This window comes from Pseudophryne corroboree, chromosome 3, assembly GCF_028390025.1.
Source record: "Pseudophryne corroboree isolate aPseCor3 chromosome 3, aPseCor3.hap2, whole genome shotgun sequence".
NCBI lineage: Eukaryota > Metazoa > Chordata > Amphibia > Anura > Myobatrachidae > Pseudophryne > Pseudophryne corroboree.
Genome location: NC_086446.1, coordinates 708,870,133 through 708,896,440, shown reverse-complemented (window position 1 = coordinate 708,896,440; position 26,308 = coordinate 708,870,133). Strand labels below are relative to the sequence as shown.

At 46.3% G+C, this 26,308-nt stretch overlaps 1 protein-coding gene across 2 annotated transcripts in view; it reads left to right on the top strand.

The window, feature by feature from the left end:
• Positions 1-26,308, top strand: part of LOC135056662 (alpha-2-macroglobulin-like) — a 644,880-nt gene that overhangs the window by 133,505 nt on the left and 485,067 nt on the right. For both annotated transcript variants that reach the window (XM_063962106.1, XM_063962105.1), the window contains exon 6: positions 10,695-10,851. In XM_063962106.1, coding sequence (XP_063818176.1) covers positions 10,695-10,851 — 157 coding nt within the window. The remainder of the gene's footprint in view (positions 1-10,694; positions 10,852-26,308) is intronic.

The following is a 26,308-nucleotide window of genomic DNA, read 5'->3' as shown; positions in this document are numbered from 1 at the left end:
CCCCTGGACTTATACAGCATAGGCAGCACCCCTGGAGAATTACACAGCATAGTAGACAGGCAACAGCACCCCTGGACTTAAATGGCAGTGAGGCAGCACCCCTGGACTGATAGGGCAGAGGGGCAGCACCCCATACAGGGCAGGACACCTGGAATAATGTGGCAAAGAAAAGACATGCAAGATGGAATTGTCCTTAGGCCCTCCCACCCACCCTTATGTTGTATAATCAGGACATGCACACTTTAACAAACCAATCATTTCAGCGACAGGGTCTGCCACATAACTGTGGCTGAAATGATTGGTTTGTTTGGGCCCCCACCAAAAATGAAGCAATTAATCTCTCTATGCACAAACTGGCTCTACAGTGGCAAGATGTCGTCCTCATCCTCAGATTACCCCCCCCCTTCAGTGTTTACATCCTCATCCTCATAGAGAAATAATATTCAACCAAACCACATCATTTAGGTGTCAGTGGACTGCTTACACTATTACCCAAAGTTTCTGAACTTGACAATAACTTATGATGAATGCACTGCAGGTGACGTATAAGGGAGGATGTTACTAGGTGTTTAACATCCTTTCGCCTACTTATTATGTATTGACAAAGGCAACAGATGGCTTGACACCTGTTTTCCGGATTTGTGGAGAAATAATTCCACACCAAAGAGGTGGCTTTTTTGGTATTTTGCCCAGGCATGACAATGGGCTTTCTGTAGCATCCATAAGGGATATTGGGGACAGAATTAGTACGATGGGGTATAGACGGGTCCAAAGGAGCAAGTGCACTTTAAAAATTCTTCACTGGGTGTGCTGGCTCCTCCCCTCTATGCCTCCTCCTACAGCTCAGTTTTAGAAAAAGTGCCCTCAGGAGAGGATGCACACTCTGAAGCTCCAGAGTTTTTCTTCATTTTTATTTCTAACTTTTAATGATTTCGGTATGCTGTTTGGGCAACAGTATACCTGCGCCGTGGGAGTTAGGGGGAAATGGTCACTGGCCTCTTGAGGTGCAGAGCCGATTCTCCGCTGCAGGACCACCGTCCTGAGGGGCTGTTTGTTCAGCGGGGCATGGCGCCTTGGCTGTCGCAGCCGCAGCATGCCACACACCCCTAACACTACCTGAAGGTGATCATCGGTGGTACCAACCAGAGGCCCCGCTAGGGGGGGTCCCCCTGTCAAATGTGCGGATGAGGCGCGGGTGCGGTGTACGGGTCCCTCCTGGGGGGATCCGCTATAGCCCCTGCGTGAGACTGGCGAAACACAGGTAAACCAAGCATTTATGTGAGGTTGTACATACATAAGGAGACATGGCCAGTATAAATATTAAACAGTAGCTCCGGCACCATGGAGGGGGTCGGAGCTACATTAGAGCGGGCTCAGCTGCATTTTGGCGCCTTCCTCTGCATGAGCAGCAGTTGCAGCAGCCTTACACAGCTCCTCCAGAACTGTCCCTGTATGCATCTGGTACCGGGTATAAGGGGGGAGAGCCGCTATTATTGTGCACAAAAGAGGATTTTATACATAATCTCACTGTGTTTACACAGATCTAACAACCACTGACAGCCTCACTGGGGCCGGTCCGCGTTGGGTGCGCTGGAGTTCTCTCTTCTCTGTCTCCTCCCACATGAAATAGGGCAGGCTTGTCATATTTCATATCAGACTGTATTGTCTGTGTATATTGTACTGTTTTCTACTACACTATGGTAAAATAGAAGTCTCGCAGTGTGTGTAATGCCCGATTCTCTCCTAGCACATAAAGCTCAATATCATGTGAGCAGTGTAGTCAGACATCTCATGCTGATACTAATGTGGGGGAGAGTGCAGAGCCCACCTGGTTGGGGGCTATAAAAACTATGATGTCTGATATGTCATCTTAGCTCACTGCAAATGCAAACAAGACACAAGAACTGCAACAAGCAGTGGCTAGCCTTACTGCTAAGCGTCCCTCCCTGCCTGTTTCACAAAAACTTGCTCTAACAGCACTCCTATCAGATGATACTGATGATGATATACAGGATGCTGGGGATGATGGAGACCCCATATGTGGGGATCCCACCCCGATTCGGGGGATTGAACCCCTCATATTGGCTATTAGGGAGGTGTTAAAGCTCCCCCTGGGGGATGCAAGTACTCAGCAGTCATTTTTCCTCCCTCAAGAGGAACCAAAAGTCCCATTCCCTGATTTCACGGAATTGGATGATTTATTTAAACTAGCCTGGAAGAATCCAGATAAAAAATATCAGATGACAAAAAGGTTTCTAAATACCTTCCCCATTGCCCCTGAAGGCTGGAAATTCTGGGAAGAATCTCCAGCCGTACACGTCTCAGTCTCTCGCCTTTCTAAAAAGTCAGTGCTCCCTGCTCCGGGCTCCCTTAAGGTGAAGGACCTCGCAGATAGAATAATAGAGACCACTGTAAAATCTATTTAAGTTGCTACAGGTGTAGCACAAAGGCCGGTCATTGCAGGTTGCTGGATGACACATGCAATCCATTCCTGGGCTAGTCAAATAAAAGAAGGTCTCTCAGGTAATATGACCTTAGTCGACACTGTTGCTTTACTGACTCACATTCAGGACACGGAAAGAGTCCTCTGTGACTCCTTAAAAGAGATTGGCACTGTTAATGCTAGAACCACGGCTATGGCGGTGTTTGCGCGCAGAGCCATATGGTTACGTCAGTGGATTGCTGATGCTGACTCAAAGTGTAATGTGGAATCTCTTCCCTTTACAGGTGAATGGCTCTTTGGAGGTGATGTGGACACCTGGATTTCGAAGGCTACGGCCGGGAAATCCACGTTTCTCCCTTCGGGGGACCCTCCTGCTAGACTTACTTATCTGGGACCATCTACTCAGTCCTTTTGGTCCTCCAGGGGAGCTGTCATCCAAGGGGAGCAGTTCCAGGGCAGGTGGTCTGCCCAGGAGGCCCTGCTTCCAATCAACATTCTGGAACTTCGGGCTATCCACAACGCTCTGCTTCAGGCGTTTCCTCTACTAAGGGATTGGGCGATCCAGGTGCAGTTGGACAACGCCACGGCGGTGGCATACATCAATCGACAAGGAGGGACAAAAAGCAGGGCCTGCATGCGAGAAGTGTCAAGAATACTCCTCTGGGCAGAAAAACATGCAAGAGCGCTGTCCGCAATCTTCATTCCGGGAGTGGACAACTGGGAGGCGGACTTCCTTAGCCGCCATGAGCTCCACCCGGGTGAGTGGGGACTACACCCTCAAGTGTTCCAACTGATCATCGACAGGTGGGGTTGCCCACAAATTGACTTGATAGCCTCTCGTCTCAACAAGAAGCTTCACTGCTATTGCTCATGAACCAGGGACCCTCAGGTGAGCACAGTGGATGTGCTGACTTCCCCTTGGCCTTACCAGCTGGTCTACCTGTTTCCTCCGATTCCTCTGATCCCAAGGGTGCTCAAGCGGATCAGACATCAAAGAGTGGAAGCAATCTTGATTGCCCCCGAAGAGCGTGGTACGTGGCTCTTCTAAACATGTCCGTATAGGACCCTTGGCCTCTACCACTAAGAAGGGATCTTCTTCAACAAGGACCGTTCGTCTACTCAGACTTACAGCGGCTTCGTTTGACGGCATGGAAGTTGAGCAGAACATCCTAGGTCACAAAGGGCATTCCAAAAAGGTCATTGTCACTATGGTACAAGCCAGAAAACCTGTGATGTTAAAACACTATCATCATATCTGGCGGAGATATGTCTCTTGGTGCGAAGAACGCACATATCCTTCTGCGGAATTCCACTTAGGAAGGTTCCTGCATTTCCTGCAGGCTGAAGTGGATAAGGGCTTACGTCTGGGATCCATTAAGGTCCAGATTTCAGCTCTTTCCATCTTATTCCAGAAGAAGTTGTCTCTCTTGCCGGAAGTTCAGACCTTCTTGCAAGGGGTGCTTCATATACAATCTCCGTTTGTACCCCCTACGGCACCTTGGGATCTAGATGTTATGTTACGTTTTCTACAGTCCTCCTGGTTCGAACCTCTGATGATGGTAGAGGATAAATACCTCACGTGGAAAACAGTGATGTTACTGGCCCTGGCTTCTGCTAGACGTGTCTCAGTATTAGGGGCCTTGTTGTGCAAAAGTCCATACTTGGTCTTTTACGAGAACAGAGCGGAGCTCAGGACTCGACAGCAGTTCCTGCTGAAGGTGGTCTCCGCATTTCAGTTGAATCAACCTATTGTGATTCCGTCCAGTTCTGGCACTGCTTCTATTCCAGAGGCATTGGATGCTGTATGAGCCTTGCAGGTCTATATCAAAAGGATGGCTCGCATCAGGAAGATGTATTCCTTGTTCATGCTGTATGATGCACGTGAAAAGGGTTGCCCTGCTTCAAAGCAGTCCATTGCTCATTGGATTAAGCTTACTATCCAACAGGCTTATGCGTCGGCAGCCTTACCAGTTCCACAGTCTCTGAAGGCCCACTCTACAAGATTGGTGGGTTCTTCCTGGGCAGCTGCCCATTGAGACTCGGCCCTACAACTATGCCGAGCTGCTACCTGGTTGGGGACTAACACCTTTGTGAAGTTCTACAAATTTGATACCCTGACCAAAGAGGATACCTAGTTTGGGCAGGCGGTGCTGCAGTTGTCTCCGCACGTTCCCACCCATTCTGGAAGCTTTGGGACATCCCCATCATACTAATTCTGTCCCCAATATCCCTTATGGATGCTAAAGAAAATAAGATTTTAATATACCTACAGGTAAATCCTTTTCTCGTAGTCCATAAGGGATATTGGGCACCCGCCTCTGTGCAGTGACTTTCTGCAGGTTCTCTATTTTGTGTTCCTGTTCGGCTGTTGCTGTTAATGTTGCCAGACTTTGCTGGCTGAGCTTATGTTAATGTTGCCAGACCTTGCTGGCTAAGTTTGTATTGGTGTGCTGGTGTTTAATTCTCACCACACCTGTTGTTGTTGTTAAGTTCCTTCTCTCAAGTATGTTCATCTCCTTCGGGCACTGTTTACCTATAACTGAGCTGTCGGAGGAGGCATAGAGGGGAGGAGCCAGCACACCCAGTGAAGAATTTTTAAAATGCACTTGCTCCTTTGGACCCGTCTATACCCCATTGTACTAATACTTTCCCCAATATCCCTTATGGACTACAAGAAAAGGATTTACCGGTAGGTATATTAAAATCCTATTTTTTCCTCCCATGGCCAACAACTGTCTTCACTGGTGCCTTATTCAAACAAACCACATCACCATCAGAATCCTCATCGTCAACTTCCTCCGCAGCGCCAGCTACACCCATATCCTCCTCATCCTGGTGTACTTCTACAGTGACATCCTCAATCTCAATATCAGCAACTGGATTGGCGGTGCTCCTCCCAGCACTTGCAGAGGGCGTGCAATTGGTGGTAGGAGCCTCCTCTTCCCATAGTGTTGTGAAGGTCAGGCCTAGACATCACAACCATGGACAGAGCCAGCACCCCTGAATTTCACAACACCCCTGTAATTTTACAGCATGCAAGACAAGGCCAGTGTACATTTATTTCCACTGCACCCCTGTATTTTATAGGCATACAGGGCCAGTTTACATTTATTTTAACAGCAGCGCCCCTGCATTTTTACAGCATACAGGACCAGTGTACTTTTATTTTAACTGCAGCACCCCTGTAATTTTATAGCATACAAGACAGGGCCAGTGTACATTTATTTTAAAAGCAGCACCCCTGTATTTTTACAGCATACAGGACCAGTGTACATTTATTTTCACAGCAGCACCCCAGAATTTTTACAGCATACAAGACAGGGCCAGTGTACATTTATTTTCACTACACCCCTGGATTTTTACATCCAGCACCCCTGTATTTTCACAGCATACAGGAGGACAGTGCCCCTGCCTCCTGTACAATACAGTGACAGCCAGGACAGCAACACCCATGTACAGCTGCAACACCCCTAACAGCACATGAAACACCAGTGACAGCCAGGACAGCACCCCTAACAGCACAGGTACACCACAGTGACAGGAACAGTACCCCTACAGAGCACACACTGACCCCACCTGATGCCACCACCCACAGAGAGAGACAGAAGTCTGTCTCCCTCACTCTCCAAGTATGGAGTGAAAATGGCGGCGATGCGCGGCTCCTTATATGGAATCCAAAACCCACGAGAATCCGACAGCGGGATGATGACGTTTTGCCTCGTTCTGGGATCCGAGTCTGGCGGGAAGTCCCGAGCTGGACTCGGATTCTGGCTCGGAACGGGATGCTCGGTGGTGGGGGGGGGGGGGGGGTTCGGTTCTCTGGGAACTCACTTCTAGTTAAATTGTAGTTAGTAAATTCATGCAGTTTAAATCTTTCCCCAGGTGCTTACCAGGAAAGCTGTGAAAAACGTTTAGGGGTATATTTACTAAAGGTCTATTTGGGTTTTTGTTGTATTTGTAGTTGATTTTTATTTGATTTTACAAATCGCAGATTTACTAAAGGCGAAACCGTTGTAAAATCGACTATAAAACCGAATCCCGACCAAAACTGAATATCGACCAAACATTGGTACTTTGACATAGATGACAACAGGATCCCCAGATTTACTAACAGTCAGTTTGGAAAGCTAACAAAAATCGAACACAAAACCGACACAGAAAACTCCAAAATAATAGACTAATAACAGACAAGCGATTTTGGCTTTAAAAATACTTTCTATTGGAACTTAATTGTGATGCCCTTAAAAAAAGGACACAATCACAAGAAAAAAAAAAAACTACACTATCAAACTTAAAATAAAAACACACAGACACACACACAGACACACACACAGACACACACACACACACACACACACACACACACACACACACACACACACACATACACACTGGCATACATAAAAATAATAAATGAAACTAGACACAAAATATGACAAACTTCAAAATGACAACACAATACAGACATAGACAAGACAAAAATCTCAACACTTACTTTTTTCTCTGTTAATTTATTTCCCCTCTCTCCTCTTCTCACTGCACAAAACTACTTGTGTGTGTGTCAGTGTTTGTATAATGAGTTTATGATGCTTACAGTGCATGTGGTATGTTTGAAAAGTGTGTTGATCTTTATTTTATTTGGTTTGGTAATCGGTTTTATAGGTGATTTTACTGTATGTTCGAATTGGAAGTGGACATCCAAAACCAAGAAAATAAAAACACTAGTCAAAATCAACCCACATTGAATTCGAGTTTGAAATCAACTTCAAAATCAAATTTTAGTTAATGAGTACAGTGATTTGGAAAATGAAATAGAAATTCGATTTCAGCCAATTTAAATCGACTATGAAATTGACTACAAAATTGATCTTAAATAAATATTAGTGATGTGCACCGGAAATTTTTCGGGTTTTGGTTTTGGATTCGGTTCCGCTGCCGTGTTTTGGATTCGGACGCGTTTTGGCAAAACCTCCCTGAAATTTTTTTGTCGGATTCGGGTGTGTTTTGGATTCAGGTATTTTTTTACAAAACCCCCTCAAAAACAGCTTAAATCATAGAATTTGGGGGTCATTTTGATCCCATAGTATTATTAACCTCAATAACCATAATTTCCACTCATTTCCAGTCTATTCTGAAAACCTCACACCTCACAATATTATTTTTAGTCCTAAAATTTGCACCGAGGTCGCTGGATGGCTAAGCTAAGCGACCCAAGTGGCCGACACAAACACCTGGCCCATCTAGGAGTGGCACTGCAGTGTCAGACAGGATGGCAGATTTAAAAAATAGTCCCCAAACAGCACATGCAACACACATATGGATAGTATACTTGATGACACAGAGGTAGGTAGAGCAGTGGCCTACTGTACCGTACTGCTATATATTATATACTGGTGGTCAGCAAAATTATGCACTGTCCTACTACTATATATATACTGCGCACAACTTAAATGCACCACAGGTATGGATGGATAGTATACTTGACGACACAGAGGTAGGTAGAGCAGTGGCCTACTGTACCGTACTGCTATATATTATATACTGGTGGTCAGCAAACTGTGCAAAACTGAAATGCACCACAGGTATGGATGGATAGTATACTTGACAACACAAAGGTAAGTAGTGCAGTGGCCTTCTGTACCGTACTGCTATATATTATATAATGGTGGTCAGCAAAATTATGCACTGTACTCCTACTATATATACTACAATGCAGCACAGATATGGAGCGTTTTTCAGGCAGAGAACGTATAATACTGGTGGTCACTGATCAGCAAAACTCTGCACTGTATTCCTCCTATATAATACTGGTGGTCCCCAGTCCCCACAATAAAGCACACTGAGCACAGATATTTGCAGCATCTGTGCAGCACACTGAGCACAGATATGGAGCATTTTTCAGGCAGAGAACGTAGATATTTGCAGCACACTGAGCACAGATATTTGCAGCACACTGAGCACAGATATTTGCAGCACACTGAGCACAGATATTTGCAGCCCCCTGAACATAGAAACTGAGAGGACGTCAGCCACGTCCTCTCACGATCATTTCCAACGCACGAGTGAAAAATGGGGGCGACGCGCGGCTTTATATAGAATCAGAATCTCGCGGGAATCCGACAGCGGGATGATGACATTCGGGCGCGCTCGGGTTAACCGAGCAAGGCGGGAGGATCCGAGTCGCTCGGACCCGTGCAAAAAAGGTGAAGTTCGGGCGGGTTCGGATTCTGACGAACCGAACCTGCTCATCACTAGTTAATATACCCCTTACACTAATTTGATTCAACATATGATTTTTTAATTGCTGTAGACAATAATTGTATTTTTTACTCACCGTAAAATCTCTTCCTCTGAGTCCATCTGGGGGACACTGCATCAACCTTAAGACAGAAGCCAGATTTCCCAGAACCTGAGTAAACAAACTCCTACCACCAGGGGACTATCCACATGATGTCGATTGTCATGCTGCAGGCTTATCGGATGGATTGGGTCCAGAGCAAGAAGTGCCCTGGCCTCTCCAGCCACGGGAAACTTCTCTTTGTGGAAATATGGAAGACCGCAGAAGGACTGGAAGCTCCCTCTGCCCTGGGAACGAAAGGACTGAAACCGAGGAGGTTTAGGTCTTGGAGCGGAAATTGGGAGTTAAGGACTCTTGCCACCAGTGGCCTGTGAAATTATTTTTGTAAGTTTGGATCCAAAGAGAAACTCCCCGTCGAAAAGAACTGCTTTCAAGATACGTTTAGAATCTGAATCAGCATACCAAGATCGTAGCCATAGAGAACGCTGGGCCGCCACCACCAAGGTGGAGATGCGAGACTGTAGCATAACCAAATCCAAAAAGGCCTCACTGACCTAATTCAGAGCATCAGTCATTTGTTCGGACAGATGAATAGCCTCTGATGGATTATTAGACTGAACTCCCGATACCACCTAAGCCATTCAGTCATCTAAGGCCTTGAGAACCCAAGCACTAGGTCGAAGAGAGACTCCAGGGAGAGTGAAAATTGATTTAAGGACCGCCTCACACTTGCGATCTATGGATTCTTTTAAAGTAATGGACTGAACTGAGGGAATTATTTTGCTTTAGCCAAGCTTGTAATTGGAGCGTCCACCTTCGGAGGGATCTCTCACGGTTTGGTATCGTCATCTGCAAAAGGATAAAGATGTTTGAATTATGTAGGGTCCTGAAGTTTAGAGTCAGGCTTAAGCCAAGTTTATTTTACTATACAGGTATCCTCAAAGCGAGAAAAATATGGAAAAACTGAGGTTTTCTTTTTCTTGTGTTTGAATAGAGATGCTGAACTTGTGTCAGCTACCTCCTCCTGGAGATTAAGAATCTGACATATAGTGTCAATGAGAAGCTTAACTCCAGAATTTGCCACAGAATCCTCCTCCCAACCGGAAGTGTCCTCCCAGTCAGGATCCACTTGTCCTTCCTCCTGAGATGAAGCAGCCAGGTCTGAATCATCTCCTGGAAATGCCAGAGAAGGAGGTAAAGGTCACCGTTTAATAGTGGTTGCCCCAGAAGACGCAACCATCTTACTTAACGTACTCGCCATATCTGAGATAAACCTGCCCATATTGTGGGCCCAGAGGGACTCATCAGTATCACGCTGAGGTAAAAGGTTTCGCATCTGACAAAACCCTATCAGCCTGGAATTGATGCAGTTCAGCTATGGCATCCGCCATACCCCTTGCTCACTGTGGAATCACAGACTGATCTGCTGACCCTCCAGGCTAGGTTACAAAGAGTGTCATGGAACATGCTGTACAGAGTGCACCTGGCTCCATGCAACCTTTTGTCAATTTAGAACCACATTGTGAACAAGAGAAATATACAGTTATGCCTGGCTTGCTTTTGGAAGCTTTGTCTGTCATGGTAGGAAAATGTCTAGAATATTTATAGAAACTAAGATCCCTTATACAAAGCAAGCACTATGTAATCCTATATACTAGCTTGAAAGAACAACAGTGCAGGAAAGATAAAAGAATAATATACAGGAACAGACAGGCTATGACAGTTAAGAGACAGGCTAAATACAGCAAGAGGATCCGGACCCCCATTCGATCGTACCCCCCCACCAAAGCCGCTGTCCCCGCCGCCCATCGTCCCTCACCCAGCATAATCAGTGTTTCTTCATAAACTGTCCAATGTTATTATTTTACCAGCTATGCTGTAGCGTAAAAAGAAATAAAGAAATAAAAGGCTGTAGATATTAAGCAATTCTGTAATTTCTCTATTTTCCCACAGGACCCAAATGGTAGCCGTATTGGACAGTGGCTGAATGTGTCTTCTAATCATGGTTTTGCTGATTTTGGTTTTCCTTTGGCAAATGAGCTAACTCTCGGAGTATATAGAATTAAATCAACCGATGGATGTGAAACAGAATTTACTGTCTCTGAATATGGTAAGTTGCAAGAAAAAAAAAAATCACATATATACAGGGTATAATAGCAATGTGTATCTTAACCCCAGCCGGGTGGCCATGCCCCTAGCTGTGAGGCCATGCCCCCTACTTTTGGATGTCCCTCCCTGGCAGACAGAGAAGTTGGGAGGTATGAATTAAGGTACAACATCACTTTATTATCACAGAGTTTCTTAATACCTAAGGAAGGCTTTGTGTGGATGTATATAGTACAGTAGCTCAGTGTATAGGATCAGCAAGAATGAGCCAAGTACATAAGCTATATTCAGTTCAGTTTTTTACAACTTGTTATACAATTCTTGCCATAGCAACCTTTAAATTAATTTAAATAATGTTATTTAGATAGATCTATTCCCAGGGCTGTCTTAACAGCAGTGTAGGCCCCTGGGCACAGCAATGCACTGGGGCCCCTACCCATCCTCCAGCGGTAGGGGTGGGGGGTGCTATCAGCGGCAGCTTTGATGTCCCGCTGGTGGTAGGAGTTGTTCTATCTTCCACTCAGAATGTAGGACCTGAGGCAGTAATTTCTGCTAATTACTCCTTTACTGCACAGATGGTGGAAGATGGGGCGGGAGGGAGAACACTAAACTGTAGAAGGGGGGCATTGGGCTGAATGAAGTGGCCCTGGTTCTTGACTTCCAGTGAGGTAGGGGGTGTTTAATACATAGGGGAGAGGTGGATAGGGGAGTGGGTTTATTTTTCATCATGTTCTGGTGGGAGGGCAGCTTGCTTGACTGCTGATATCTCAAGTTCATGAAAATAAATTTCTTAGCTTTGAATGAAATAAAAAAACTAGAGAGACCCACCTTTCAGGAGGTACTGGAGACTTAGGGATCAGAGTTCAGGAGCCAGAACAATCCACCAACAAAAATATAAAACTGCTTATTAGGCGTGTAGAGCTGGAGCAGGGAACAGCTGCTTGAAGGCTGATATCTCGGTTTCTGGGCATAGTAGAGACAAGCTGCCAGTGTCCACAGAAAGGGGAGAGTCCCAGCTTTTGGAGGATACCCTCAGAAAAACTCTAAAGGCCCAAACACACTGGGCAATTTTGAGCTGAAAGCAGCTCACTTTTGGTGTTTTGAGCTGCTTTCAGCTCAAAGCCGCCCAGTGTGTATGGACAAGCGATGAGCGGTGAGCGCTGATGCACGCTCCCCGTTCATCGCTGGCAGCCGCCGTTCATCTACTGGTATTACCAGTAGATGAATGGCGGGGTCAGCGGCTTTCCATAGCGTCCTGCTATGGAAAGCCGTTCACCCCCGCTGACATCGCTGGGCAGCGGGGAAAAGCGCTCAGTGTGTATGCACTGAGCGCTTTTCAGCCCAGCGATGTCAGCTATCATCGCTGTGCATACACGCTGGGCAAAAACGTCCAGTGTGTATGGACCTTAAGTCAGACAGAACCCAAGATATCTGGCTGGGAAGAGCAATTAACAGGCTTAGATGGGGACCACAGCTTTAAAGTCGGATATCTCCGGACGATTTTCAAAAATCTGGTATCCCTGGAAAGAGGGGACCCTCAGCTATCAGTCTAGGGCCCTTATAATCCTGAGGCCCTTGGGCAAGAGCCCATTGAGCCCATACAAAAAGACGGCCCTGTCTGTTCCATTTGTGAACATGATTACAGTACAATTGTAGTGTTATAATTGTACAGAGGATATGAAATCATTCACAGCAGTCATTGCCTCATTGTAGCTACAGTGTAAATTCTTCACCACACCAGGGTCCATTTTAGCCAGCAGCCAATTAATCTAGTGGCATGTGTTTTGGACTGTGATGAAATGGGGCAACCAGAGTAAAGATACACAAACACGGGGGAGAATGTTCTGGACTTAGAACTATGAGGCAGCATTCCTAACCACTGTGACAAAATGCTCATTAGTATTACACTCTATACAGATTTAGGACTACTTTTCACAATATGACCTGATAACTGAATCATAATACATTATGGTTACACTCTGTATTACCACAGCAATAACACATCAATCCCGACATGACTATTCTTTGGACCTGATAGTAATACAATACAGTTATACTGTGTACCAATATAAAACTCTATAACTACACAGTATGGCATGTCTAGAGATATGCATGGATCCAGATGTGTTGGCTCTAATTCATCACTTAAGTTTTTTGGTTTTGGATCTGGATTTTTTTTAAATTATTATAAAAACAGCCCAATCATGTAATTTGGGCCTGTTTTTGTTCCTACAGTATTATTAACATCAATAACATTCATTTTCAGTCATTTACAGTCAATTTTGACCACCTCACAGGTCACAATATTGTTATCCAATATTGGCCAAAGGCTGGCTGGCTAAACTAAGCAACAATGCGGCACAGCAATGGCAGAGAGGATGGCAAATTAATAAAATATACAACCCCACATTAAGAATGTTTTCATTAATCAAGAAGAGGCTTTAGGGCAGTACTGGGGAATGGAGATGGAGTATGTAGTGGAAGGCAGGTAAAGGATTGTTTGATTGATCGATTAATCAATTCATTGATTGATTTAGAAAATAACATTTGAGACACGTGGCCTTGTGAGAGTCAGTCTCTGTTTTGCAGCAACTAAGAAGAGAAAAGGCCATACAAGAATGCAATGTTAATATCCAAGGATTCCTGACAAGAGTTGAAAGAGAAGCTAAGAAATTAATAGTTGCACTGCAGAGCTGCAAACTCCAACAAATATTATGAGGCTGACCTGCTGGCCTTGGGATGTGTTGTATATTAAAAAGGACATGCACAATTTAACAAACCAAGCACTTCAGCAAAAGGGACTGCCACTTTTGTGGCTGAAGTGCTTGGTTTTTTTTGGCGCACACAAAAAACTAACAATGGGCTTAAGGCAGCTAACAGTGTTGTTAATCAGCTCTACAGTTGGAAGATGTCATTCTGATCCTAATCAGTGTCAATATCATCATCACCACCACACAACATTAGCTCATCCTCACTGAAATACACCATTACAGAAGTCTTTGTACTTTGACATAATTGGTGATAAAGGTCGTCCTCATGGAATTTGTAGTTCATTTTTATGAATATTAGCTTTTCCAAATTTTTTGGAAGTAGCTTCCTACGCCGATTGCTCACAAGGTTCCCTACTGTGCTAAACACTCTTTCCCAGTACACACTGGAGGGTGGGCAGCTTAAGTAAAGCAAAGCAATCTTGTGCAAGGGGCTCCAAATTGACTCTTTTTTCCTCCTAGTATTCAAAGGGACTGTCTGACATGCCTGTTTGTACATTGTCATTCAAATAATCATCCACCATTCTATTGATGGTTACTGTATCAGATTGAGTCATGGTAGAGTTGTCAATAATTTTGAGCAATTCTTTTAGGCCTGACCAGAGGTCATAATAATATTGTTTCACTCTGGTGTGCTGAGTTTATTTCTCCTCATCAACTATGGGTTTCTTGGAAAAGGTCAGTATTTTCCTGGCAGCAGTCGCGGCGCTAGTACTTCAGTTGCTGCTCCTGCTCTTCTATCGGTGTTGGGTATGGCTGACCAGCGCCAGGGGATCCCGGTGGTCAGCACACTGACCGCGGGATCCCGACAGCAGAATGCCAGCCAATAAATGAGTATTTAAACTTGGGAATTGTTTTGGGGTGTAGATGATGGAGGACACCACCGCACACAGAACAGTAGTTACGTGTTTGGATAAACACTAAATAAATACACTACTAAATTCAATTAGAAAATACTGCAGGTTTTTCTCTCTTTAGACAATAGGAAAAAAATATTTTGTTTTGCAATTTTTTTATATATCTGAAACTCGTCAAAACACAGAGGTCTTCTTGGTGTACAACGGTCTCTTAAACAGTAGAGCAATGAGTACTATTTTTTTGATAAATAATAAGCAATATCATATAGATTACTGCAGTGGTAGATTTCTTAGGTGGAAAAAAGTGCTAGTTCACTTTAATGGCACCCTAAAATGACGTGTTATTTTCTCTAGCATCCATAAGGGATATTGGGAAGACTTAGGGGGTCATTCAGAGTTCATCGCAGCAAATCTTCGCATCGCAAGCGGCGGGTTTTAGCCAAATGCGCACGCGCAAAGTGACGAATGCGTATGTGCCAGGGCCGCCGTACGATGAATATGCAGATATACATATGGATTTTGTGTTCACAGCCACATAACGACAAAGAGGCGTGTTAAAGGCGGTGCAGGGGCATGGCTTCGCAGGCTAGCGAAAAGGGGCGTGAAGGTGGGTTTCTTGTGGGGAAGTATGCTAAGGGCTGCAGGCATGGTTTTTTGCACCGCTGCAAAGCTAATCGCTGTCAGTACACACTAGGCATTCGCAGCTGGCGAGTAGGTCTAGGGCTGCGCACAGTTTGCGAATGCTCAGCAAAGGTGCCTGACAGGGCTCACCCTGTTAATTATTGCAAACAGAACACACCTGTTTGCAATGCAAACGCCACAACAGCTCATTGCATCTCTAGCTCTCTCTGAGGGGTATATTTACTAAGATCCCGATTTTGACCAAGATGGTGTTTTTTCTTCAAAGTGTCATCTCGGTAATTTACTAAACTCAAATCACGGCAGTGATGAGGGCATTCGTATTTTTTTGGAAGTCCAAGAAAAAAAATACGAATGAATACACCATCGGTCAAATACACCTGCAAATTGGTAGAACTCAGTCATTTACTAAAAAGTGTAATTCACAAACACTGCCGGCAATAGACAAACAGTGCCGTGAAAAAATACAAATCGTAAGAAAGTGCTAAAATAAAACAGACCTGCTTTTTTTTACCGTGTTCTGATATGCATGCACGGATCCATGAGATCCGTGCATGTTTATCAGTGGGAAGGGGTGTGAAAGTGTTAATTTTTGTTAAAAAAAATGCGTGGGGTCCCCCCTCCTAAGCAAAACCAGCCTCTGGCTCTTTGAGCCGGTCCTGGTTGAATAAATATGGGGAAAAAAGTGACAGGGGTTCCCCCATATTTAATCAACCAGCACCGGGCTCTGCTCCTGGTCCTGGTTCCAAAAATACGGGGGACAAAAAGCGCAGGGTTCCCCCGTATTTTTAAAACCAGCACCGGGCTCCACTAGCCAGGTACATAATGCCACAGCCGGGGGACACTTTTATATAGGTCCCTGCGGCCCTGGCTTTACATACCCAACTAGTCACCCCTCGCCGGGGTACCCTGGAGGAGTGGGGACCACTTCAATCAAGGGGTCCCCCCCTCCAGCCACCCAAGGGCCAGGGGTGAAGCCCGAGGCTGTCCCCCCATCCAAGGGCAGCGGATGGGGGGCTGATAGCCTTTTTGAAAAGTGTTGAATATTGTTTTTAGTAGCAGTACTACAAGTCCCAGCAAGCCTCCCCCGCAAGCTGGTACTTGGAGAACCACAAGTACCAGCATGCGGCGGAAAACCGGGCCCGCTGGTACCTGTAGTAGTACTACTACTAAAAAAATACCCCAATAAAAACAGGACACACACACCTTGAAAGTAAAAGTTTATTACATACATCCACACCTCCATACATACATACTTACCTATGTTCACACGAGGGTCGGTCCTCTTCTCCATGTAGAATCCATGGGGTACCTGTTGGGAAAATTATACTCACATAATCCAGTGTTGGTCGTTCCTCTTCTGTTGTATTTGTAATCCACGATAATCCACAAGTGTCTGTCAGGCAGCACACGGCAGTGTTACAATGTAGCGCCTATGCGCTCCATTATAACCAATGGTGGGAACTTTGTGGCCAGCGGTTGACCGAAAGTAACCTCACCGCTGACCGCAAAGTTCCCACCATTGGTTATAATGGAGCGCATAGGCGCTACATTGTAACACTGCCGTGTGCTGCCTGACAGACACTTCAGGAGCACACAGCCAATCAGGAGGGTGCCACAACGTGGCGCATCCTGATTGGCTGAAGGAACCCTCTTAAACAGAAGTCAGGGGGGGTTCCTGGCAGTCGGGGAAAGGGGTCCCATGTGAAAACATGGGGCCCCTTTCGGTGCGTGGTCGGGTGTTCGTTTTGTTATTTTGCCAAGTTCGTGGATTACAAATACAACAGAAGAGGAACGACCAACACTGGATTATGTGAGTATAATTTTCCCAACAGGTACCCCATGGATTCTACATGGAGAAGAGGACCGACCCTCGTGTGAACATAGGTAAGTATGTATGTATGTATGTATGGAGGTGTGGATGTATGTAATAAACTTTTCCTTTCAAGGTGTGTGTCCTGTTTTTATTGGGGTATTTTTTTAGTAGTAGTACTACAGGTACCAGCGGGCCTGGTTTTCTGCCGCATGCTGGTACTTGTGGTTCTCCAAGTACCAGCTTGCGGGGGAGGCCTGCTGGGACTTGTAGTACTGCTACTAAAAACAATATTCAACACTTTTCAAAAAGGCTATCAGCCCCCCATCCGCCGCCCTTGGATGGGGGGACAGCCTCGGGCTTCACCCCTGGCCCTTGGGTGGCTGGAGGGGGGGGACCCCTTGATTGAAGGGGTCCCCACTCCTCCAGGGTACCCCGGCCAGGGGTGACTAGTTGGGTATGTAATGCCAGGGCCGCAGGGACCTATATAAAAGTGTCCCCCGGCTGTGGGATTATGTACCTGGCTAGTGGAGCCCGGTGCTGGTTTTAAAAATGCGGGGGACCCCTACGCTTTTTGTCCCCCGTATTTTTGGAACGAGGAGCAGGCGCAGAGCCCGGTGCTGGTTGATTAAATATGGGGGAACCCCTATCACTTTTTTCCCCATATTTTTTAAACCAGGACCGGCTCAAAGAGCCCGAGGCTGGTTTTGCTTAGGAGGGGGGACCCCACGCATTTTTTTAAAAACATTTTAACAAAGTTTTAATTTTTCCAAAAGATGCACAATGAAGCCAATCACGGATCGCACAGATCCGGCCGAGATTCATTGTGTTAAAGTCGGCAGTGTTTTACAATTCACTCCCGTAAAACACTGCCAAAAAAACCGAATGACATCAAAATCGGTAAATACGAAAATGCAGAATACGACAGCTTAGTAAATTAGTCGTAATAAATTCAAAAAGTTGCAAAATTACACTTTCGATGTCATTCGTGTTTGAACTTTAACCTCTGTCGGGAAAATACGAATTTTAGTAAATATACCCCTGAGATGGTATGTACTTTTACACTCCCTGGATATGGTATTATTTTTAACCCCCCCTGGATATGTTCAACTCACAAACAACACACATGTTTATTAGTAGCAATTACATGTGTACTGCACATGTATAACATGTGTTGTTTGTTAAGCAATTGTACACATTAACCACATATTTTTTGTGGAAATATTTTTTTTTTTTTGCCTCTTTCTGTGTACACATTGCTTAGAGCTGACACATTGCTTTGAGCTGTCTATCAAGCTGCATTGTCCATCCAAAATGCACATACTGTATTTATATATCCCACATATATGCCATGTTTCACGGACTACTACATTTGTTGTCTGTTTCATATAACATTTCCACCATAATGCACGCTAACCTATCATTATGAACTAATGCTTTAGGTACTACATTCCTATTGGTTAATTTGGTCACATGGGAGTTATATTTAAGATGGCATGTTGGCCATAGTAAACATACATACAGTATTCCTGATATTATTTTGTAGAAGGTGCAAGATACATGAGAAGTATAATATTTGTTGTTTCTATGGGCAACATCACATCTTAAATGAAACTCCCATCTGATCAAATTAACCTCCTAGTATGTTTTTGGATTATCCACACAAACATACAAAATTGCCTTTGTGTTTTTTTGCACAATAAAATACATGACCATGGACCACAATAAGAAAAACACCATTTAATACCAAAGTGTAAGGGGCATAATAGGATTTTATATACCTACCGGTAAATCCTTTTCTCGTAGTCCATAGAGGATGCTGGGGTCCATATTAGTACCATGGGGTATAGACGGGTCCACCAGGAGCCATTGGCACTTTAAGAGTTTAATAGTGTGGTCTGGCTCCTCCCTCTATGCCCCTCCTACCAGACTCAGTCTAGAAACTTCGAGAGAAGGAAATACACAGATAGTGGTGAGATTCATACCAGCTCACACAACAAGGCAAATCCGGCCAATGGGCCAGAAAACTCAGCAACAGCTGAAACAGTACTGAAACAGTAAAGAACGCAGAACTTACCTAGGACCAGGCAGTACTGAGCTAAATAACCACTGCAGGATAAAGAAGCGCTGAGCGGGCGCCCAGCATTTTCTACGGACTACGAGAAAAGGATTTACCGGTAGGTATATAAAATCCTATTTTCTCTTACATCCTCGAGGATGCTAAGGTCCATATTAGTACCATGGAGAGGTACCAAAGCACCCAGAACGGGCGGGAGAGCGCGCAGGCTCCTGCAGAACTGCTTGACCAAACTTGAGGTCATCAGAGGCCAAAGTATCGAACCTGTATAACTTAGCAAACGTGTTCGACCCAGACCAAGTAGCTGCTCGGCAAAGCTGCAAAAGCAGAGACACCCCAGGCAGCCGCCCAGGAAGAACCCACCTTACGAGTAGAGTGGGCCTTAACAGATTTTGGATACGGCAATCCTGCCATAGAATATGCATGCTGGATGGTGAACCTGATCCAGCGAGAAATCATCTGCTTAGAAGCAGGACACCCAATTTTCTTGGGATCATACAGGACAAACAGCGAGTCCGAATTTCTGTGACGAGCAGTCCTCTTCACATAGATCTTCAAAGTCCTCACAACATCCAAGGCCTTTGAAGCAATTGAGGAGTCAGTAGCCACTGGCACTACAATAGGTTGGTTGATATGAAAAGCCGACACAACCTTTGGAAGGAACTGTGGACGTGTCCTGAGTTCCGCCCTATCTTCATGGAAGACCAAATAGGGACTTTTACAGGACAAAGCCCCCAATTCCGACACACGTCGCACAGAAGCTAAGGCCAACAAAGTGACAGCCTTCCACGTGGGAAACTTGACCTCCACCTCCTGTAGATGCTCAAACCAATCCGATTGCAGGGAATGCAACACCATGTCCAAATCCCAGGGTGACGTCGGTGCCACAAAGGGAGGCTGGATGTGCAGAACCCCTTTCAAAAAGGTCTGAACCTCAGGGAGGGCAGCCAGTTGTTTCTGGAAGAAAATGGATAAAGCCGAAATCTGGACCTTGAGGGATCCCAATTTCAGGCCCATATCCACACCTGCTTGCAGGAATAGGAGAAAACGTCCCAGTTGAAACTCCACCACAGGAAACTTCTTGGACTCACACCAAGACACCTATTTTTTCCAAAAGGGATGGTAATGTTTAGACGTTACCCCCTTCCTAGCCTGTATCAGGGTAGGAATAACAGTGCTCGGAATACCCTTCCGAGCTAAGATCTGGCGCTCAACCGCCATGCCGTCAAACGTAGCCGTGGTAAGTGCTGATAAGCGAACGGCCCCTGTATTACAAGATCCTCCTGAAGAGGCAGAGGCCTTGGATCTTCCAGCAGTAGATCTGGCAGATCCGCTTACCAAGCCCTCCCTGGCCAGTCCGGAGCAATGAGTATTACCAGAACCTTTGTTCTTCTTACAAGCTGTAGAACTCTTGGAATGAGAGGAAGTGGAGGGAACACATACACTGACGGGAACACCCGCAGTGTTACCAGTGCGTCCACCGCCACTGCTTGTGGGCCTCTCGACCTGGAACAGTACCTCCGCAGCTTCTTGTTGAGGCGGGAGGCCATCATGTGAGGAACCCCCCCACCAACCGGTTACCTCCTCAAACACCTCCGTGTGGAGGCCCCACTCTCCTGGATGGAGATCGTGTCTGCTGAGGAAGTCTGCTTCCCAGTTGTCCACTCCTGGAATGAAGATTGCAGACATCGCCACCGCGTGTCTTTCTGCCCAGAGGAGGATTCTTGTCACCTCTGACATTGCAGCCTTGCTCTTCGTTCCGCCTTGTCGGTTTATGTAGGCCACTGTGGTCACGTTGTCCGACTGCACCTGAACAGCCCAATCCTGTAGAAGGTGTGCTGCTTGAAGAAGGCTGTTGTACATGGCTCTTAGCTCCAGGATGTTTATTGGAAGAAGGGATTCCTGACTTGACCACCTTTCTTGGAAGGTTTCCCCTTGAGTGACTGCTCTCCAACCTCTGAGACTTGCATCCGTGGTTAGAAGGATCCAGTCCTGTACCCCGAACCTTCAGCCATCCAGAAGATGAGGCAGTTGCAGCCACCAGAGGAGTGAAATTCTTTTACTAAGAAAGCTCTGTAGAGCTCCCCTAGCTGTGACCGGCTCCTCCAGGCACATTTTCTAAACTGAGTTTGGTAGGAGGGGCATAGAGGGAGGAGCCAGACCACACTATTAAACTCTTAAAGTGCCAATGGCTTCTGGTGGACCCGTCTATACCCCATGGTACTAATATGGACCCCAGCATCCTCTAAGACGTAAGAGAAAAATAATAAAGCCAATATTAAATATTGTTAACATAAATACAAAGTGAAATGAAATAAACAGTACATAAAATGACACAGCAAAAAACACCTGCCTGTGCACAAAAGAGGATGATAGTACCCAGTATTGAAGTACCCCCATCTACTGGGCATCAAACACAACAAGAGACTGGTCTCATTACCCTGGCTGAGGAAGATGTGGTACAAATTGAGAAGATTCTTGTCCCAATACCCAAACGCAACTATCAAGCCCACAAACTGAAAAGGAAGGTGGGAAAAGTTCACAGGCTAATGCATCACAGGCAGGGAAAGCAAAGAGAAGGGGCTAAACCCCATTCAGCAGGAGGGAGATTGTTATTCTGGTCCCACAAGCCATTGAGAAACAATTTTAGAACATAAAGAACATGGGCGCTTGGAAATGTGACCGCATCTGGCGAAAATTATTTTTTTTTCCTTTTAGTCCCTGTCTGAAGGGGTTGTTGCTCTGTGGTGGGTCTGCACATTGATCTCCGATGGCCCTGCCCAGTGGGATTTTGTTCCTGGGCAGGGGTAGGGGATGGGCCAGGTGTTGTAGCCTCCCTGACACTATGGCCAAGGAGGGCAGCGATGGTCTATTTGCCTTGCCCAATAGTCATGTTTAGGTCCTGGACAGAGGAGGAGATGTCACACATGCCTTGTTGCACACTGGAGGCCAGGTCACTGACCCTGGAGGACAGCTCACGGACCTCCCGAAGCATCTGGTCATGGAAGTTGCTGTTAATTCTTCCATGTTTGACTATTTCACTCAGAAGCTCCGGGAGACTGGGTTGGGGAGGGGTGCCAGTGTGTGGCTGGGGTGGTGGTCTTTCCTGCCCCACACTTGAGGTGTCACTACTCCACCCCTCCTCAGCCTCAGTGAGCTGCACCTCCTGTGCTGTGTTTGCATAAATAGAAGGGAAAAAAAACATTAATAACCCACATTTTATACAGTAAACGGTAGCCAATCTAAATTTAAACAATTACCTTCCAAGGCATATGGACATTCCAAGGCAGATGTGTCGGTGTCCATTTCGGACACACCTGCCACCTCCTCGTAGGACACACAGACCATCGCTTGCTCCTCCAGGTCTGTAAATTCCACTGTCTCAGGGAGTGCCCTCCCCCTGTTGCCCTCGAAGCGTTCCAATTCGCAGACTTTTTCTGCTTCAGGTGGGACTTGAAGTCAGCCTAACTACATATGGTTTGGTGTTTTGGGGAAAGGAGAAGAAAAAGGAGATTTATGGTAAGAACTTACCTTTGTTAAATCTCTTTCTGTGAGGTACACTGGGTTCCACAGGGATAACATCGGGGTGTAGAGTAGGATCTTGATCCGAGGCACCAACAGGCTAAAAGCTTTAACTGTTCCCAAGATGCACAGCGCCGCCTCCTCTGTAACCCCGCCTCCGTGCACAGGAGCTCAGTTTTGTTAACCAGTTCAATGCAGTAGCAGGTAAAAGAGACGACAACCGTTAGTAGCCATACACACCACATTCTCACGACAGGAGAAGGTGTCAGCGACTAATGCCACACAAACCCAAAGAAGCTAAGTGTGTCAGGGTTGGCGCCCTGTGGAACCCAGTGTACCTCACAGAAAGAGATTTAATAAAGGTAAGTTCTTACCATAAATCTCCTTTTCTTTTACGTGTTAGAGGATTCTGGGGTCCACATTAGTACCATTGGGTATAGATGGGTCCACTAGGAGCCAGTGGCACTTTAAGAGTTTAATAGTGTGGGCTGGCTCCTCCCTCTATGCCCCTCCCACCAGACTCAGTTTAGAAAATGTGCCCGGAGGAGCCAGTCACAGCTAGGGGAGCTCCTAGAGCTTCTTTAGTTTTATTTTTTTCTAAGAGTTAGTTAGGCACAGGGAGGCTGCTGGCAACTGCCTCCCTGCTTCGTGGGACTTAGGGGGGGAGTAGTTTCCGCCCTGCGGGGTCTGAGCCACTATCTCCGCTGACAGGACACTGAGCTCCTGTGGGTGATGATCATTAGCCGCCCCCAGGCGACCGCTCACTCCCGCAGCATGCCACCACCCCCTTGCAGAGCCAGAAGATTCCGGTGGCGAGTGAGTCACCGGCCCCCTCAGCAAGCGCGGAGCCGGTGTGAAGATGGCGGCAACAGGGTGGGAGCGCAGTATTAACTGTGCTCCGAAGACTCAGCGGCGTAGTGCTGCGCTGTGAGGAGCGCCCTGAGCCAGCGCTAAACCCTACACTGGTCAGCAAGCCTGTCAGGGACCTCAGTTACTCTGCCAGCGGTAATCCTCAGGCCAGTATAAAGATTTGAAGAGCAGGAAGCAGCGCCATGTTCAGGGGGCGGAGCTTCTCCTCAGAGCGGACCCAGCAGTGTTCAGCGCCATTTTCCTGCCTGCAGTTCCTGTACTGAGACGCTGACAGGGAGAGCTGTCCCTCCAAGCATCTCCAGCTATCCTCTGCGGTACCAGGGGGTTGTAGAAGGGGGGGCTGTTTTTTTACTGTCTATTAAGGTGCACAGTCTGCGCTAGGTAGTTGTACTGCATCTACCTGGGTAGCGCTGTGTGTGTGCTGACTCCATGCTCTGTGCTTCTCTGAAGGATTTTGGGGGGAAACTGTCTGACATTTTCCTGTGTGAGTGTGGCTATATGCTTATCACTTAACCATGTCCAGGGACTCTGTGTCTTATGCTGCGGAGGACGCTTCTTCTCCAGAAGAGTCCATTCCTTGTACCCAGGAACATACTGTATCGTCTCAGATTCCTGTTACTGAGCCTGAATGGCTAATCTCTATTAGGGGACTGATTTCTGATATCTCTACTAGGGTAGCCCATACTGAGACTGAAACTCAGGTTTTAAAGAAGTCTATGGCAGTGTGGTTAGGTTCCATTCCCTCTAATACCCCTAGTGTATACCCTCAGAAGCGTGCACTTGCACAGATTATGCAAGATGACACGGATACCGACTCTGACACGGCAGACGGTGATGGCGATGTGCTGAGGGGGGTGGCATCCCTTGCAAAGGGGGTGCAGCTGATGATTGAGGCCATTAGAGATGTATTAAACATTGCGGACACACCACCTGTGCAGGTTGAGGAGGCTTACTTCACAGACAATAAAAAAGCCTTGCTAACCTTCCCTGCGTCCAAAGAATTAAACGCTATATTTGTTAAATTCTGGGAAGACCCGGAGAAAAAATTCCAGATTCCTAAACGGATTCTGGTTGCTTTTCCCTTCCCTGAAGAGGATAGGAAAAGTTGGGAGACCCCTCCAATAGTTGATGCCCCTCCAATAGTTGAGGCAAGATAAATATTGGTGCCCCCATATTTCCTATATCAAGATAAGTGTGTGTGTGTGTGTGTGTGTGTGTGTGTGTGTGTGTGTGTGTGTGTGTGTGTGTGTGTCAGCAGACACTTTACTGATGGAGCTATTTGCTCCAGTAGAGGAAGCACGAGAATGCTAACTATATGAAGTTACGTATAATTGTCAGAGAAGTATCTTCATATAGTTAAAATTCTCAGATTTCCTATACAGGCACAAACAGCTTCATCAGTAAGGTGTCTGCTTCCAGTGTAATAGGTCATGGGTTCTAATCCTGGGTATGACACTTGTAAAATGTGTATAATAAAGAGGGTGTGATTTGTAAGGTGCAGGTACCAGTGAGGAAGTCGGCCACTGAAAAGATAGCGGCAGCTATCAATTAACTTAATTCACTGGTGTCACAGAATGGGAGGAGAGGTGCCCCCCTTCAGAGCAAGAGCCCGGCGGCAGATGTCTCTGTTGCCTCCCAGAGTTCTGCCTCTGGTTGACGCGTCTGTCTCCAGGCTGTCAAAAAAGGTGGTTTTACCTGTCCCGGGTTCTATCGCGTTAAAAGAACCGGCTGATCGTAAGATTGACACTACGCTCAAATCCATATACACTGCTTTAGGGGTGGCATTAAGGCCTACTATTGCCTGTGCATGGATTTCTAAAGCTATAGTAAAGTGGTCGGGCACTGTACTAGAGGGCTTAGATACACTGGATAGAAGTGATCTTGAACTGTTTTTACGTAACATACAGGATTCTGTGGGGTTCATGGTGGAATCCATGAAGGATCTGGGTACGCTGAATGCAAGAATATCATCCATGTCTGTCTCAGCTCGCAGGGGACTCTGGCTACGCCAGTGGTCTGCCAATGCGGAATCCAGGAGGAGTGTGGAGAACCTACCCTACACAGGTCAGCTCTGTTTTGGGAAGCGCTAGATGCGTGGATTTCCACGGCAACAGCGGGTAAGTCACCCTTTCTTCCCTCAGCTCCACCTTCTACGAAGAAACCATTCTCTTCATCTGCTTTGCAGTCCTTTCGGGCGCTAAGACAAAGAAGTCCAAGCCTTTTAACACCTTCTTCAGAGGAGGTCATGCTAAATCCAAAAAACCTGCACCTGCAGGTTCCCAGGACCAGAAGCCTGCTTCTGGTACTAAAAATCATCAGCATGACGGTGGAATGCACAGCCTGGAGGACGGTCAGGTGGGAGCAAGACTCAGACGTTTCAGCCACGTCTGGGTGTTGTCTGGCCTGGATCCCTGGGTACAGGATATTGTGTCCCAGGGGTACAGACTGGAGTTTCAAGATCTCCCAACTCACAGTTTCTTCAAATCAGGCTTGCCAGCTTTACTGACAGACAGAGCTATCCTGCAGGAAGCTATCCAAAAATTGGAAAAGTCAGAGGTCATTGTTCCAGTTCCACCTTATCAGCAAAACAAGGGTTACTATTCGAACCTTGTTGTGGTACCGAAGCCGGATGGTTCGGTCAGGGAAATTTTGAACTTGAAATCTTTGAACCCTTATCTAAGGGAGTTCAAATTCAAAATGGAGTCTCTGAGGGCGGTGATATCAGGTCTGGAGGAGGGGGAGTTTCTGGTGTCCCTGGATATCAAGGATGCATACCTCCACATTCCCATTTGGTCGCAGCATCAGGCTTATCTCAGGTTTGCACTGTTAGACAATCATTATCAGTTTCAAGCACTGCCATTCGGTTTCTCCACGGCACCGAGGGTCTTCACCAAGGTGATGGCAGAGATGATGGT